At 30.1% G+C, this 18,922-nt stretch overlaps 2 protein-coding genes across 2 annotated transcripts; one reads left to right on the forward strand and one right to left on the reverse strand.

The window, feature by feature from the left end:
• The first annotated feature begins 2,307 nt into the window (after positions 1-2,307).
• On the forward strand, positions 2,308-3,977 carry LOC112773261 (beta-1,6-galactosyltransferase GALT29A-like). The gene has a single exon (XM_025818341.3). It carries the CDS (start codon positions 2,750-2,752, stop codon positions 3,812-3,814), a length of 1,065 nt encoding a protein of 354 aa, XP_025674126.1. The 5' UTR covers positions 2,308-2,749; the 3' UTR covers positions 3,815-3,977.
• Positions 3,978-13,983: 10,006 nt separating this feature from the next.
• LOC112772506 (zinc finger protein WIP3) lies at positions 13,984-18,453 on the reverse strand. Its single transcript, XM_025817473.3, has 2 exons — positions 17,698-18,453; positions 13,984-14,992 (listed from the first exon to the last, which is right to left on the reverse strand). The coding sequence occupies exons 1-2, from the start codon at positions 18,250-18,252 to the stop codon at positions 14,555-14,557; spliced, it is 993 nt and encodes a 330-aa protein (XP_025673258.1). The 5' UTR covers positions 18,253-18,453; the 3' UTR covers positions 13,984-14,554.
• Positions 18,454-18,922: the final 469 nt, after the last annotated feature.

The following is an 18,922-nucleotide window of genomic DNA, read 5'->3' on the forward strand; positions in this document are numbered from 1 at the left end:
GCTCCAGTTTAGTACTAACTCGGTTCTATTATATGTGATTTATATTTATTTTGAATATGGATCCTCTAAATTTTAAATTTATACTTTAGAGGGTAAAGTGTGATCTTTTACCATATAATATATAATTTATTAATTATAATTTATAATTTATAATTAATAAATTATAAATTATAATTCATTAAGTAGGTTAGGAACGACATTTAAAAAAAAGAAACATAAATTGAGTCACATATTTACAACATAAATTAGATTAAATAAAATTTATTTAATTCAACTATTTTTATTTTTAAAAATGGTAAAATTGATCTAACTCATTGGACTAATTTACTAAAAGGAATAAGTAGGATTAGAATTTAAAATCTGCCAAATAAAAAATGATTAAATTTATACCGATAAATTCGTGAATTTGGATGAAATGAGATAGACTAGTCCGTTAGGCCAAAGATTATTTTTTATTTTTTATTAAATAAAAAAGTGATTAATACAATAATACTACAAAAGATAATAATAATAATATATTTTTCAAGCATATTTTTTTCCATACTTATTTTTGTTATTCTATTCATATATGCTCAAAATTAGAAAGGTCTGATACGATACGGCAATAGAATGAAAGATTCCTACTAGGAGACTTTAGAATCATACTATCATCCTCCGTGGAGAGAACTTTGACTAATCACGAAAACCACAAGAAGAAGAGAGATTAAAAAGTGGTCCAAGCTAAGTGGCTTTGAGATCTTCATGAACCCTTTTTTTTTGTGACTATTCATGAACCTTAATAACCTTTTTCTATAACAATTAAGATATTCATCCGTTTTAGAGAATTATTTTCTTTAATCAATATTTGACTAATAAAATAATAGATAAATACATACATAAGGATTAAATTTTGAGTTGCTATTATAAAAAAAGTTTAACAGAAAAATGAGTGATTGCCTTAATTATTTAGTTGAAAAAAGTTAATTTTTTCCTAATACAAAATCATGTGAATTGACAAAATTATCCTCAGAATCTTAAAATACAATCTTCAATAATACTACATTCATTTTTTCTTAAAACTATTTGGGAATTGAATAGAAAAATAATACTATTTAATTATTATAAGAGAAAAGCTTAAGACCAGCAATTTTAATTAATATTTTTATAATAGTCTAATAGCTTATTAGTATTATATTTTTAATCAATATTTTAAATATTACTAATTAACTGATGCTAACTGAAAATAATAAATTATACTGATGACATAGCATTGCTCTTATTATAAATAGCACAAATATTTTACAATTATAACACAGGTAGATAAAATATGATTATATACAATAATTTCTTCGTTGACATTCCCAAACTTTTGTTATTCCTCCTCACTACTAATAAGTAAATTTCGCTTACACATTCTTTAGTTTTTTCAAAAATTAGACTGGACTGCAGTGGCGGAGTTTTGTGTGAGCAAGGGGCCATAGTCTTAAAAATGTAAAAATATTAGTAATTCTACTTTAGAGAAAATAAAATTAATTTATTTGATTAAATTGATATACTTTTAATTTATATACTTAAATTTTATGTTTATTTTTACTATTTTTTTTTAAATTTTTTATCCTATCCTATTTAATATAATAAATAGTATATCTTTAAATCAATAACAAGTGATATATCTTTAAATCAATGTTACAAATTAAATATCGTTATAAAATTAACATTAAATTGTATTTAGCTTCTCATATAATTTTATGCATTATTTTATTTTTAAAATAATAAAAATTATAATATAACTAGTAGTAATATCAGTTTTAATAAAAATTTATTATTTTATTTTTAAATCAACTTTATAAATTTAATGTCATTATAGTATAACACTGTTTACATTAATAAATTTTGATATTTTTACTTTATTAGAAATTTAAGACTTTATTTTGTTGTATTATATTATTTAATTTGTAATAAAAATAATAATAAAAATAATTAATCTTGAGACTTTTAAAAAATAAATATTATCAAAAATAAAATTAATTTTTTAAAATATTAAAAAATAATTTATAAGTTATAATTTATTTTATATAATTTAAATAAAAAATCAATTTTTTAAAAGAAAAATCAGTTTTTAGATAAAAAAATTAGTTTTTTAAATAAAAATAAATTTTTATGTGTAAAAACTAATTTGTTTATGTAAAAACTGATTTTTTTTTTAAATCAAATTAGTTTATTAATCTAAACAAAATTTTTTATTAATCAAAATTAAAATTATTTTTTATTAATTTTAATCATATATAATTCTACATATTATTATATAATTTTTTATTAAGATTTTTGGCCATTCCAACAAAATTTTTCAGCCTCCGCGACTGCTGGACTGTATTATTTGATACCAATACATTGATGAATCATTTGGTTCTTGTTTTTGCATTAGAATCCTGAGAATTTACTTAAAAAATAAAAGAAGGATAAGAAGAGAAGTTTGTAGGAAATTAATATTGGTTGACTATGACTAATCAAATGGACCCACACTATAAGCTAAGGCTGCAGGCTGATGCATAATGGCTTCCCCGCATTCTCCTCGCCCCACATACACCCAACCTCGCTACGTACCTTTCACTCCAACCCATTCAACACCCTTCCAATATTAATGCTGCTCATCTTCACTGTGCAACCATATTATTATACATTCTTTTCATCAAGTAATTAAGCTTCTTCTTATTATTTTTGTTATTGTGCTTTCGATTAATTAATTACTAGTTACAAACAATAATATATAATGAAACGCTCTTTCCATATTCGTTCTCTTTTCTGGCTTCTACTTTTGGTTTTTCTCATTGCCACACTCCTCATCAATAACTCTCCAACAACCATCCGCATCAGAACCTTATTTCTCCGCTTCCAACTGCAAGATCCCGCATTCGAAGCTGCCTTGCTTAAACACGCCGCCATCGACCCCACCGAACCGCAATGGAACCGCGAAATCCGCAACCTCTTGGATCAAAACCACCACCACCACCACCACCAAAGATACCTGCTTCCAGAATTCCACAAAGCCCTTCGAGAATGGTTCCAGAAGAAAAAGTTGGAACCAACAAGCATCATGTCGGAGTTAACGCAACTAGTGAAAAACCCCATCGATGCTCACAAAGGTAGTAGATACTCGTCATGTGCGGTTGTTGGAAACAGCGGAATCTTGCTGAAGAAGCATTACGGGAAGCTTATAGATTCCCACGAGGTTGTTGTTCGTTTGAACCACGCAAGAGTCCAAGGATTCGAGCAAAACGTTGGGTCAAAAACCAACATCTCATTCGTTAACAGCAACATCGTACATGGCTGCGCAAGAATGATTGGTTGCAAGTGCCACGGATACAACGATGACGTGGCAACGGTTATGTACATATGCCAGCCGGCGCATTTCATGGACTACACCCTATGCAAGAGGTCCATGGGTGCACGTTCACGCTTATTGGTTGTAACGGATCCAAGGTTCGATGTTTTGTGCGCTAGGATTGTGAAGTACTATTCTTTAAGAAGGTTTGTGTTGGAGACTGGGAAGGGGTTAGAAGAGTGGGGTCCACTTCATGATGAGGCTATGTTTCATTACTCTTCTGGATTCCAAGCTGTCATGCTTGCTTTGGGTGTGTGTGACAGGGTTTCTATGTTCGGCTTTGGTAAATCGGTTAAGGCTAAGCATCATTATCATACTAACCAGAAGAGTGAGTTGAGTTTGCATGACTATGAAGCTGAATATCAATTCTATCATGACCTTGTTCATGGTTATACGCCTTTGCCTTTTCTTCAACATGATACTAACTTACCTCCTCTTGTCATGTACCATTGACAAAGCTAAGCATCATCATGAAGATTAATTCATTAGGATCTTGAAATATATACTTTTCCATATTTTTTGTACTTATACTGTCAAATGCAGAGAAAAAGTGTAAATTATATATGGTTTACATCAATGATAATTCATACACTCCTTTGAGCCGTTTAATGATTAAGCATGTTATCTACCTGATTTTGTATGTTAATCTCCCCTTGTTGGATTCTCTCCTTTTTTAAATAACCACCGTATTAGTTTTATATTAAAATTATTTATTAATATAAAATATATATTAAAAATAAATTAAATAATATATATTTATATATAAATATATAAAAACTAATTTAGTAGTTAATTTTAATATTTAAATATATTTTTTTAAGAGAATAAGGTTCAATTTGTTTACCCGGATTGCTGACAAGATTCTTTTATGATAGCTAATTAATTAATATAGATTTTCATCCATGTCGGGTCCACATAATATAATGGTTGCGTTTCAATTTTGCTTGCTTTGATTGGTAGAGAAACTCAAGTTAAAAGGGAATATACTAAGTTTGAAGCCGGTCGTATGGCTGCATTGTGAGGATCACCATTCACCAACATAGCGGGGCCCCACAATATCATAGGATCCACATCCACTATATATTTCCATTCTAATATTTTTTATTAATATTAACTACTCTTTTTCTTTTAAAATAAATATTATTTATATTTTTAATCATTTTTGTATATTTTAAAATTAAAAAAATTTATAATTTAAATTTAGTACTTAAAATTTAGAATGTTAGTAAAAAATAATAAATTTTATTAATTATAATATTATTTTTTATTTCTTTATAATCTTTTATAATAAAATGACTATTCATATTATATTTATATTAAAAGTTGATTATTTATAAAAGATATATATTAAAATAAATTAAATAATATATATTTATATATAAATATAGAATGATTAATTTAATAATGAATTTAGGGTTTAGCATGTAATAAAAAAGTATTAAAAATTGTTCGGTTGTTCGTAGGGGAGATGAATCGGATGGAGTGAGGATGGGTCATGAGCAACGGATTCGATGGAGGAGAATCTGGACCTGGGTGCAAGCTTTACGAGAAGATGATTCGTCTGAATTATTGGTGGGTCGGCGGATGGGACCACTTGTAAGGACATTCCGATAGATGCTAAAGTGTCTATATAAAAAGACGGCTAATTAAAGTAAGAGTAACGTACATTTGGTAAGAGTAGATTTCTCCCCCTTTATATACTCTATACTTGAGTGGTCCCTTTGTGATAATCTATCTATCGAAAAACTTCTATCAGCTATTCAGATTCTCAGCTAGATGTGAGATGACCTGCAGGTCACCTTTACATACGAGTCGAATGTCCGTCGAGATCTTCAGTCTGTGAAATGAATCTCCAGTTTTCATTGGGCTACGCCGGAACAAAAATGAACCTAGTGGATTAGTATATAGTTAATTTTGTAGCAGCTTCCAGCTTATGCAGGACGAAGTTTCAAAAGAGAGGCATCGTTATTCCATTTCTCTAATGCAATAATTTTGGTTCATACCCAACTGCATTACCCAACTGCATTAAACTACAAATAAGTAATGACATCAACTTTGGTGCTAAATTAAACCAATTTGTAGTTGTAGAGTCATAAAACTTAGCGTCCTACGAGCATTCCAAACTTTGACCCGCTTATTTATAGATTTATACATTAAAAAAAAGAAAATTATTAAAATTTATTATTTTTAACTATTATTTTTAATTATTAATATATTTTTTTAATTTAATAATTTAATAATATATTTTTAGTTTATATTTTTAAATATTAATAATTAATTATTAATAAAAAATAATAAATTTTATTAGTTCGTCTAATTTCTAGTATTTTTTGTACCAATTATAATATAATTATTATTATTGGTAATAATATTACGTAACCAAAAAATTTTTAAAAATAAACAAAAATAAATAGTTAATAATAATCCCACTTACAAAAGGCTATGTGAATATCGTTAATATTTTTGAACATTTTATTATTCTTCATATCGATCGGTTGGTAGTCTTTATTGCTCTAAGTGGGAGTACGTACTCCTCATCTAGCGCCTGACGCTCTGCTAGGGTTTCACTGTGCCACCTCCATGGTTACACCTTTTTTTGTCTTTTCTTCGTCAAACCATTTTCCATCTTCTTCTACTTTCTTTTCTTAATTTCTTTTCCACTTAGCTCCCTAATTTTCGTTTTCTCTCCCAATTCATTCCTCTTTTAATTCATTCCGTTTTCTTATTCACTCATTCCATATATCTTATTTCTCTTTGGAACCATTGAATACCAATTCTGATTTTCTCTACACCATGGGCAACAAATCAGAGACTCAGAACCCTCATATAATTGCTATGACGGTGGAGGGTGCCAGCCTTCAAGTGGCACCTAGAGAAATATGAAACTGCTCTCGTGGAATTGTCGGGGTTTGGGGAGACCCCTGACAATCCACAATCTTAAAGGGATTTGCAAATCCTACTCCCCCGAGGTTGGTTTTATCTGTGAAACAAAAAATCAATCTCGACAAGTTGAAAGAAAACTAAGATCTTGTGATTTCAAGGAATGGTTTATTGTGGATCCGGATGGATTATCAGGGGTTTGGCAATGGCATGGAGGGATGGTTGCACTGTTCAGATTTTATAGCATGGTAGATTTTTCATTGCGGCATCAGTTCTGACAGCTGGTTCTAATGATCCCTATGGTATTCTAGGTGTTTATCTCAGTTCAAATGATCAACATAGAATGGCTCAATTTGCTGAATTAACTTCAGTCACCCAACAGTTCGATGGTAAGGTTGTGTTAATGGGGGATTTTAATGCCATTTCTAATCAATTGGAGAAAGAAGGTGGGGGTGCTAAATCTCCTTCTTCTATTGAAACCTTTAATAGTTTTATTGATGATAATTCCCTGATTGATATTGGTATGGTCGGAAGACCATTCACTTGGTCAAATAGACGGAGGGGTGATGAGTTGATACAGGAAAGACTGGACCGATTCCTGGTAGGAATTGATTGGCAGCAACTCTATCCCAATGCAACGGTTCTTAGACTGTCAGAATCAGGCTCGGATCACGCCCCTCTTCTCTTAGACTCTAATCCGAGAACTGAGATATCTAAACGCCGATTCAAATTCCAAGAAAGATGGTGTTCCAATGATGAAATAAGGCAGATTGTTAGAGAGGTTTGGCATGAACAGATTGATGGTTCAGCCATGTATATCCTAGCTCAAAAAATAAAACGTTGTCGGCATAAGATTGTCAGATGGCAGCAAGAACACAGATCTAATTCGAAGGTGGAGATTGATTTACTACAGTCGGAATTAGAGGAACTTCGTTTAGCAGGAATTCATGGAGGCGACATCATTTCAAAAATAGAGGACAAACTTGAAAAAGCATTGCAAAATGAGGAATCTTATTGGAAAGATAAGTCTAGAGTCAAATGGCTCAAATCTGGTGATCAGAATACAGCTTTCTTCCATCAGAAATTTAGAAATCGAACCTGAAGGAATAGAATTTGGCAACTAACTGGCAGTGATGGTGAAGTGGCCACTTCAAATGCTGGTATTGCTTCTGTGGCTGAATCTTATTTCAAGGACATCTTTTCCTCCACTTGTCATGAGAACCCTGAACCTCTGTTTACTGATTTTGAACCTAAGGTTACAGCTCACATGAACCGTAGGCTTCAAAGACCAGTAACTATGGAGGAAGTGAAACGCGCAACATTTAGCATTCATCCTCAAAGTGCTCTAGGAGATGATGGTATGACAGCAAAATTTTTTCAAAGCTTCTGGAACATACTTAGTGGTGATGTGTTTCGAGCAGTTAAGAGCTTCTTTTCTGGGGGCAGAATCTTGAAGGGTTTTAACCACACTCAGATCTGTCTTATTCCCAAGATTTCTGATGCTAAAGATATGACTCAGGTAAGACCAATAAGCCTATCTTCAGTCTTTTACAAGATTATCTCCAAAGTATTTGTACATAGGCTTCAGGGTATGATGAATAGACTAATTAGCCCTACGCAGAGTGCTTTTATTAAAGGCAGATTAATCTCTGATAATATCCTAATTGCTCACGAGTGTATGCATTACTTGAAGAACAAAAAAAGGGGTCTCGAAAATGAAATGGCGCTAAAATTAGATATGAGTAAGGCATATGATAGGGTAGAATGGCACTTTCTTTGGTTTATATTAGAGAAGTTTGGTTTTGACTCCCGGTGGATCATGTGGATTCGAGAATTAGTGACAACTGTTTCTTATTCTGTTATTGTGGAAGGACAACCTTATGGTTTCTTCAAACCAAATAGAGGTATTCGACAAGGAGATCCTCTATCCCCCTATCTTTTTCTTTTCTGTGCAGAAGGTCTCTCCTTCTTGCTACACAAGGCAGAACAAAACAGACTAATTCAGGGTCTTCAGATACATAGGCGATGTCCCAAGGTCAACCACCTCCTATTTGCTGATGATTCCATCTTATTCTGTAAGGCTAATCCTGAAGCATGTTTAAATATCCTGCATTTATTGAATTCTTATGAAAGCATCAGTGGCCAGAGGGTAAATCTTAATAAATCTGCTGCATTCTTTAGCCACAACACTCCCTCCACTACTCGTACACTACTGGCTAACTCTATGAATATTAATCATATTGGGGCTCAGGATAAATACCTTGGTTTGCCTTCTACAGTCTCTAAATCGAAAAAGGCTTCTTTTAGTATGATCAAAGAAAAGATTCGGAAAAGAATCCAAGGGTGGAAGCGCAATCTTCTTTCGTCAGGTGGTAGACAGATATTGCTTAAGGAAGTGGGAGAAGCTATTCCTATTTATACATTGTCTTACTTCAAGTTGCATGATGGTTTAATTTCAGAAATTCACTCTCTACTTTCTCAGTTCTGGTGGGGACAAAAAGGTTCTGAAAGGCGGATGGCTTGGATTAGCTGGGACACTATGACTCGCCCATGAAAAGAAGGAGGCCTTGGATTTAAAGATCTCAGAATCCAAAATCTGGCGCTTTTAGGCAAACAGTTTTGGCGACTTGTAACACAGCCTACTTCCTTATTATCCAAAATACTAAGAGGTAAATACTTTAGTAATGGAAATGCTATAACGGCAGAAATTGGAGTCTTACCTTCTTGGGGATGGAGGAGCATACTGGAAGGCCGAAAGATTGTTGAAAAAGGCCTTAATTGGGATGTGGGTACGGGTGAGAATATCCGAACCTTTGAGGATCCTTGGCTGCCTCCTCCGTATTCTTTAATAATTTCTGACATGCCAAATAGACAGGCTATTTCTGAGTTGGTTCCAAGAGTTAAAGATCTAATTACTGAAGATAGGAATTGGAATCAGAATCTCATTCAAGAATTATTTCCCCAAGACGTTGCAAACAGGATTTTGTCAGTTAAAATTCAGCAGGGTAGGGACAAATTGCAATGGGATTTGAACAAATCCAAGCAATATGATACAGCTTCAGGTTACAGAATTGGCTATTTATTTTACCATCTGCTTCTGGAGCTTTGCCCTAATTATATGCAGCAGAAAAAGCCGTGGATTGATCTATGGAAGTTGAACTTGCCTCACAAAATTAAGCTATTTATCTGGAAAGCTCTCCATGGCTGACTTCCGGTGCTTGCTCAGATTCAACACCGCATCCCATCTATATCACCAATATGCCCTTGCTGTCATGAAGCAACGGAAACAGTCACTCATTGTTTAATCGATTGCCCTAGAATTAAAGACGTATGGTCTCAGAGTTATCTTCGTGACTGTCTTCCCCCTCAGAGTTCTAACGACTTTTGGACATGGTGGACTGCATCAACAGAGATACTTAACCCGTTGAAGAATGCTGACCGTAATCCTCAATTGCTTGCCATCATTTGCTGGAACTGCTGGAAAGCTCGCAACCAGTTGATTTTTGAAGGTTCTACTTCTATGCCGTCTGCCATTCTAGCAAGCTCTGTCAAGTTGCTCCGTGAAATCCAAAGAACTCCCAGTTTAGGTCGTCATCTCCATGAGACAAGCTCTTAGTTGCATGCAATTGGATTTATCATTTTTTCTTCTTTAAGATTTTTCTTCGTTTTTCGACCACGCACCGTCGGATGAATATCTTCAGTGTAGTGTTTTTGGGAAATCCCCACCTTTTATTATACTGTCCTACTTTTGGACATCTTTATATTTTATTTTTTAATAATTAATGAAATATAACCTATTATCTTTGGAAAAAAAAAATATCGATCGGTTGGTTGAACTCCTTTTATAAAATCATTAGAAATAATTTTAAAATAATTAGAATGAGAATTGAACTTGATATTTTTAGAGTATGAATGTTTCTACACACAACTATTAATAACTATAGTATGGTTAATTTTATGATTTTGTACTATATACATTTATATATAAAAATGTGACTTGAAAGATAAGGCATGCTTGACAAAACGCTAATTATGTATAATCAAAGATAGTGAGTTTAACCTTTAGTTGTGACAGACCAATCATAGAACGGGAGTTTTTAGATTGTTTGTGGTTTTTTTTTAATTATAAAATATATATTTTTATGATATATTTAATATTTAATACGTGTAAATCCTAATAATATTAGTGAATTTTGAACTACATAAATAAATCACTAATATAATATGAGAATTATCAAATTAAATCAAGCCTGCTAAAAATAAATAATACTCCAAGAATTGGTATAGTAGGAGAGAAAATTTAAAATTAAAAGCACAGGCAAACAGTTGTAGAATGTGTTGACTGTTGAGTCTTTTTTTTTCTGGTAATATATGTGGGCCGAAGCCCAAATAGAAGGAAAAAAAAACTGATTACATCATAATTAAACAGGGGAAAGCTCGTGAAAAAAATGGAAAAAGCTAATCAATTTGGACTCGTCAAAAGGATAGCTCGCTGGTCCTCATTGGCTGACAACAGATTGATTTGCGACGAATTAGTTAATGTGAGAAAAAATAATAATAATAAACTGAGCAAGCTAATCGCTTACCTCTTCTTCTATAATTTGTATAATCCAAAAAAGTTCTCTCTAATTAGCTTATAATCCATTAGCTGGTTCTTCTCCTGTTGCGTCACGAAATTCTATGCATCTTTTATTTACTATGATCTGTTTGTCGTTCTCTCCTTGTGCTATAGCCAAGTTTCCAGCTAGTTCATCCAAATATATCTCTTAATATTGATAATTAATGCATGACACAAACTTTATTATTAAAAAATGGATCACATCGCATAATATTTCTATGCTAAACCCTGTTAATGATACTATCCAATCTATCTCCACTTTGTTAAATTAAAATATTGTTGTTACTCTAGAGTGTAGCTAAATTAGTGCAGTTAATAAAGATGGTGGCTTGATCTTTCTAACGTTTTTTACCCGACAAAGAATGGTGGAGGTCCCTTATCTTTCAAGAGCCAAATCCAACCTCCCACCTTTCTTTTTCGTTTTTTTCTTTTCTTTTCTTTTTTGGAATTATTAAGTCAATCAAGCCAGCTCAAAAGAATCCAAATTACAAAAACCTTTTTACTCTTTTTCCTTTATCATATAAGGATCACGTTTCATTTTAAGAAAAATTATGCTTTATATGTTTAAAATTTAAAATTCTAAACTTTAAATTTTATTTTATATTAAATATTTTAATTTTTCAAAATATTATAGATATACTAAAATTAATTGCCATGTATTTATATTTTTAAAATATATTTTTTATACACTTAACTAACACGATTGTTTAAATTTATGATTTTTATAAGATTCATTTATATTAATAAAAAATATATTTTTGTAATTTTGTCATTTATTTTTCTTTCCTTTTTACCCTTCTGTCCCCTTGCCCTTCTTCCTTCTTCTCTTTCCCTCCGCCTGCCTTGCATCATCATCATCCACTGCCACCCCTCACAACCACCACCACCACCACCAACACTGCTTCTTCCACATACGGTACTATACTGCCCCAAACCAACAACTAAAGGAGCAGGCACACTCCCTCGGCAGCTCCTCTCCGTTGTCGACGACAATCCCCGGCCCGCCTCGATCTTGCTATCGACGGTGGCTACGAGGTGGATGATGGACCCGGAGTTCAACCTTGTGAAAGGGTGAGGTGGTGCCATTGCTGCCGAAACTGCAAGCCAGGACCGAATGGAAGAGATTCTCGTTGAGGCCTTCACCCCGCCATTCATATGTCGATGCATGGGAAAGGAGAAAGCATGACGAGTGAAGGGTAAAAGTGGAAAAATAGAAGAAACGATAATCTTAGAAAAAATAATTTGTGATAAGGAAAAAAGGATAAACCAAAAAAATGAATTGAAATTAAATATAAAATATATATTGAAATTAAAATAAAACAAAAAAATATATTGAAATCGAATAGAAAGAGAATTTTTTTAATTTGATTTTGTGATACAATAAGAGAGCGACTCTTTAACCTAATTTGTTTATATTATAATTTAAAAATGGACTTTGTTAGGCAAACAATGGCTGATACAATAAAAAAGCGACTCTTTAACCTAATTTGTTTATATCATAATTTAAAAATGGATTTTGTTAGGTAGACAATGACTTTTGTGACCAATGGACTCTAAAATTGGCCAAATAAAGTAAAAACACACTACACCTTTAAATTATCCACCTAAATCTTAATATTAGGATAACTATTCGCACACTTAATGAATTAAACATCCGATATATCTATTGTTCACATTATTTAGTATTTTCATTGTCTACCTATACTTTTTCTTTAAAATTGAATTGAAGGGACTCACTCAACATTTTACCCAATTTCCGAATGTAACAATAGAGACTCACTCAATCTCACATGTTCGCACCATAGTTTCATCATGAAACTAAAAAGGGATATTTTTACAATTCTAATCATTTAATATGACGACGATAATAATTTAAGATATATTTATAACTTCTTATTAGTTTAAAATAAAGAAAATCCTAAATTTACCAATATAAAACTCAATTCAGTAATTAAATAAACAAAATTAAAATACATTGAATCAAATTAAATATTTTAAAAATATAAATTAATAATTTTTAAGTAATATTTAAAATCTTCGTATTAAAAACATGTATCAATTTGACTAATTCTTTACAGTGAATTCTTATGAAACATTTTGTGTAAATAAAAAAAATAAAACTTAAAAATAAATAATCATTTCATATATAACATGTAAATAAATGATAAATGCTTTTATATAAAATTAATAATTGTGAGCTGTTAGATAACAATTTAGTCAAACATATCAAATTATCTAATAATTCTTAATTAATAACTTCACACAAAGACAATTATATATAAATTTTTACGTAAATAAATACAAAGAATTAAATTTTAATTAGTAAATATTAATTTTTTAATTTAATTTTTTAGAAAATTTAAAACTTAAAACTAAAATTTAAAATGAAAAATTAATTTTAAAAACTTGCCGATATTAATAAAAAAAATTAGCTCACTAGTAGTTTAACTCCTAAAATATATATTTTCCTTCTTTAAACAAAAGATGGTCCCTGTGAACACCATCTCTTTTTGTTTGCTTTTGATGTTAGTATGAACATACTGTAAGTATGGGAGAACGTAACTGCGATATATATGTGTCAATTTGAATTATTCTTTATAATGGAATATATAATTATATATGATGATATCATATGATATTCCCAAAATAGACTCTCCGTGACCTAAAAATGGGATCATGCATGTATGGTAGAGGACTAAAAATTTCGGCTCCACTACTTTAGACATTAATTATTTAGCAACATTTTTTCATTAATTTCAATTATTAATCTTGATGATGTAGAAAAAGTTCATCCCCAATAATTATATATGTTTTCCACTCTCATATAAAATAATTAATTATAATCTTTTCAGTAACTTTATATTTATTTTCTTCTCATCTGAATACATAACTTGCTATAACATCTTAAATTCTTAATTAAATTGTAATGTTTTTACTTGTTTCATATGACAAGGACACCTTTGGTTTCACATTTTGCATATACTCTTTATATATTAATAATAAGTGGATAATTATGAATTTGAATTCATCTAAAAAATTTCACATATAAGAGCAAATTAAATATGAGAAAGATTTAATTTCAAACACTCATCATACACACTAAATTAAAAAAAATCAATCAAAATATGAGAAAGATTTCAAACACTTTAATTAAGTTCTTAACAATAATATCCGAGGATTACATAGTAGTTCAGTAATGAAGCATTTAAATTTCCTTCGTTCAAATACAGGCACACATACATGCTAATTAATTCTGATATTCGAAGAAAATTCATATGCTTCATCACTTGAGATAACCTTCTTATTCATTAATCAACAATCAAATAAGCAAACTAACTCATCAATCATCATCCATGCATATCTCTCTCTATATATAAAATTAATAAAGCTGCAATTAAGCTAAGTGCTCGGTAGCAAACCGCTCCCTATATTTTCATGCCCCACAAGCATCAATATTGCTGAGAATTTTTTGTTACTGAGCACAAGCTAGTGCAGAAATCATGGTTTTAAATTGAAGTTACATCTATCATTGTTGTAATACTTTTTGTATCAACATTATTTCCAAGCATTACAACTGCAACCATAATTTAAAACCATGACATATATATATATAACTTAATTATGCATGGGAATATATAATGTTAGTTATTAGATGGTGTATATATATATATTTAAATAGGAGGAATTTAATTGAACTACTTAGGTTCATCTTCATCAGAGCCAGTGGTAATGCATTCCTTCTCATCCTCAAAACCTTCAAGAGAAGGATGAGGAGAGTGACCCTTACCAAAGGATCTAATGTGATCCTTAAGGGACCTCTTATGCTTGAAATCGGAACCACAAGTGCAATACCAAAGCTTACCACAGTTCTTCTCATGAGTCCTCCAATCACCTTTAACAGCAAATGTTTTGCCACATTTTCTACACATGAAGGGCTTGGTGCCATGCTTTCTCTTGTAGTGTGTTTGCAGAGTTCTGAAATCCTTCAATGGCTTTGCCCTTGGATGGTTGATGTTGTTCTTGCAACCTTGTGCACAACAATAACATGGTAGCCTTAGCATTGCCGCAGGTTGTGTTCCTCTCAGTGAGTCTGGCCCTTTCCTGAATTCCGAACCATGCCCCCACATATGCATCTGCATGCCAATTCAATTTATCAACACTACTTTCATCCACATAAACTCTATTTAAGTATATGTTATTGGTGGGAAATGGATACTCTCTAGTTTTTTTAACACTTGGTAGAATTCAATGTGATCTCTCATTTTTTATTTTATAAGTGAGACCAAAAATAAATAAGAGAGAGTAATGAATAATTAGATTAAACACTGCATACCATTCAATTTTTTTTTTTTACCGGAGAGGATCCACTTCCGTTATTAATGAATTACTTCGTATATATAAAGTAGGATTTAAATAAGAGAAATCGATAAATAAATTCTTAATCTTTTATTTCAAAAACTAATAAATTATTAACTAATTAAAAATATAAAAACGTCCTTTATTTTATTTAAAAAATAGACATTTAAGTCTCTCTTAAAAACTTAATTATTTTTATATATTTTGGACGAAATGTTTCGTATTTAATAAACATTTAAGTCTCTCTTAAACTTAATTATCTTTATATATTTTGGACGAAAAGATTTAAATATTTTGTATTTAAAAGATGAATAATATTTTTGTATTTTTAATTAATCAAAAATCAATGTGTCTTCAAATTAAAAAAATTAAAAATCTTTTTTTTTAATATTTATTTAAAAAAACAAATGAACTAATTTCTTGACAAATTTTTTAAAAAATTGCTTAAATTCAATTATATGCCAATTCAATTATATGCCCTACTAACTAAGTAGCAATGTCGTGTCCTAGTTTTGGCTATATATTGTTGTCACTTAGCTAATTGTTAATAATCTTACCCAATCTAAGGGGGACAACCGGAAAAAGGAACTAGCTAATTTGTCTTCAAAAAGCTAGTGCTACTACATGTTATGAATTATTATATATTTATTTTTTCATGTATACTAATCTATATCTTCAAGATTTGGAACTGCATGCTCAATATGCAATCACGGGTGATATAGCTAGATGAAAAAATTATATTAGGAGAAATTTAATTTATCAGATCAATTATTATATATTATTAGACCAAAAATATTAATCACATTTATGTTAAATATGCTAAGATGTTAAGTGTATCAAATTTCAAAAGTGATGCCGATCGCTAAAAAATCACCCACAATATATAACTAATATAAAAAATATTATGTACATAAAAAAAATATTAAATTAATTATTATATATTTGTATATAAATACATATATTATTTAATTTATTTTAAATATGTATTTGATATCTTAATATGTATTTTATATCGATAGTTAATTTAATGGTTATTTTTTGTGTAGAAGTAATATAATTGAATTAATAATTATGTTCCCTTCTAGTATCATATATAGCTTTTTTTTTTTTTTCTATTTGTTGAAAATTAGGTGTAATTAACAAGTGAATTTCAATATTTAAAAAAAATGTAGCAAAAGCTAAGGTTCAAATAAGAATGAGGGAAATTATTGAGTCTCTCAATTAGCATATTAATAGAGATACTAATTTTCATTATTTGAAAGAAAAAGAAAGGTTGATAAGAATTTGCTAAGAGCAAAGATCCTTATTTACATAGAGATTTTATCATCATTCATCAAATGCTATTCACTCTTGTGGCTTGCGGGTTTCAACATATATATAAAAAGAGAAGCTAATAAATACATGGGTAGAAATCCTAATGGAGCCTTTTACAAAAAGTAATGAAGGCCTAAAGGGAATATGCTATAGTCGGCAACACGAATTCTAATCTCAAATCAAATCTTTCTTAATAAAGTGAAAAAAAGAAATCAAAAATAAAAATTAAAGCAAAAGAAAAAGACAGTCATGATCATGTGTTTGCATGGTCGTGAAAATTCATTTCAATGATTTATAATGTCTTATTCTTGATGATTATATCTTTATCCTAGTCATCATAATCATCACGTAAAACATCTACACGTTGGTGTCAAAGAACTTACAGGAGATTCAACTTGAAGTGCACTAGTAGCTATGGTTCTAATCATTCTTAATTTGCCTTTGAAATAAATATATGGCAATAATAATTAAGAGATGAAAAATTGGAATAATAATGTGAAAACATATTCATGCACTCAGATATATATGTAGGTCTAATAATGTTGAGATAGATGAACTAAAAATAGCATTGCATATAGACATAAATCAACAACTATATATCTGTGGAAAAATATAGATAGACAATAAAAATACTAAATAATGTGAATAATAGATATATTAGATGTTCATTTTCCTAGGTGTACATATGGTTATTTTAATATTAAGATTTAGATGATTAATTTAGAGGTGTAATATGTTTTTATTTGATTGGTAGTTGTTCATGTTGTTCAAAATGGTCATTGTTTACCTAACATTTTTCTATATTTATATATCTAGCCTTAAAATAAAATAAAAAAGGAAAGAATTTAAAGACTATATGTGTGATTGTAAAGGAAATCGAAATTGATATCTAAGTTGAGACTGTGGTTAATTTTCTTTTGAAATATCTTTGAAATCTCACAACATTCCAAAATTAAAGGAACTACTACTGGTCAAACTAAATTCCCAATTTATAAACATGTATGCATGATGTTAATATGGTTTCTTAGAAGATTCTAGGTTCAATTGGTTTCTATATGTAAAATTAAGTACTTAATTAGATAATCTCAAATAATAAAAATAGTTAGAAGAAATAATTAAACATGAAGATTAGGGGTTTGTAAAGTTGAGAAAGTGATGAGGAATGAACCTGCATATTGTTATATCTGTTGAAAGTTTTGCTGCAAATGGAGCAAGCAAACTGCATAGGTCCAACAAGGATTTGTGAAGGACTTGGTATCCAAAACCTCTTATTCTCTTCCTGCTTTAACCACCAATTCTCCAATAATCTTCTCTCCAATAACTTTTCTTCTTCTTCTTCTTCTTCTTCTTTTTCTTTTTCTTTTTCTTCCTCCTCCTTAACATGCAAAACCTTCTTTTTCTCATCATCATCAGCAGCAACAACTCCTACTGTGTTGTTTGTTGGTAATCCAATGTGCAAAGCCACAGTCATCAACTGTTGTTGTTGTTCCACCTTCTCTTCTTTCACCTCAATACCTTCTTCGTCTTCTTCTTCTTCCTTCTTCTTTAAAATGGGAAAAAACTCTATAGTTTCTCGGTGTTCATCAGTGACACAGGGAGGTGGAGTTTGTGATGATAAAAATAGTGAACTAGTTAGAGATGAAGATGGTTTGAGCCACTCAATGAAACTTGGGTTGTTATTATTATTGTGACGGTATAAATTCTTATTTTCCCTCAAACCCATTTCAGAGAGAGAAAGAAGGAAAGAGCGAGTGAGTCCCTTGATTTGTGAAATCAAATCCTGGCTCTGATCACTTCAAAAAAGGATCGGAGGAGCTGCTATATATCCAAAACTTTAATTTGTGTCAGAAAAAGCCAGCACTTATATATAAAAGGAAGCCTTTATGCAACTTTTTTTTTTTACCCCTTACTTTTTCTTTCTTTTTTCCTTAGTGAGAAAAGAGATTGGTAGGGGATAGAAAATGACATGCCAAACACCACTCACCAATATTACTAGAAAAGAATAATCATCCTACACTAGTGTGTATATATATATATTGATATAAAAAAATATTATGTATATATTAAAATTAGTTACTAAAATTAATTATTATATATTTATTTATAAATATAAATATAATTTAATTTATTTTTAATGTATATTTTATATTTTAATATATATTTAATATTAATAATTAATTTTAATCATTAATTTTATTATATATGTAACATAATTTATTGATATAGTTTTTTTTACATGACTATATTAAACGGTGGAAATTGTTGCCAATAATAAATTAATCAATCATACTACGTGTTTATTAATAAAAATTTGTCATTAAATCAATTATTAATATAAAATACATATTAAAAATAAATTAAATAAAATATATATTTATATAAAAATATACAAT

This window comes from Arachis hypogaea, chromosome 18 (genome assembly GCF_003086295.3).
Source record: "Arachis hypogaea cultivar Tifrunner chromosome 18, arahy.Tifrunner.gnm2.J5K5, whole genome shotgun sequence".
Classification (NCBI taxonomy): Eukaryota; Viridiplantae; Streptophyta; class Magnoliopsida; order Fabales; family Fabaceae; genus Arachis; species Arachis hypogaea.

Coding starts and splice junctions, on each gene's coding strand:
- LOC112773261 (XM_025818341.3), top strand. CDS start 2,750: ATGAAACGCTCTTTCCATATTCGTTCTCTTTTCTGGCTTCTACTTTTG.
- LOC112772506 (XM_025817473.3), bottom strand. CDS start 18,252: ATGGGTTTGAGGGAAAATAAGAATTTATACCGTCACAATAATAATAAC. Junction 14,993..17,697: donor ACAGATATAACAATATGCAG/GTTCATTCCTCA, acceptor ATTGGCATGCAG/ATGCATATGTGGGGGCATGG.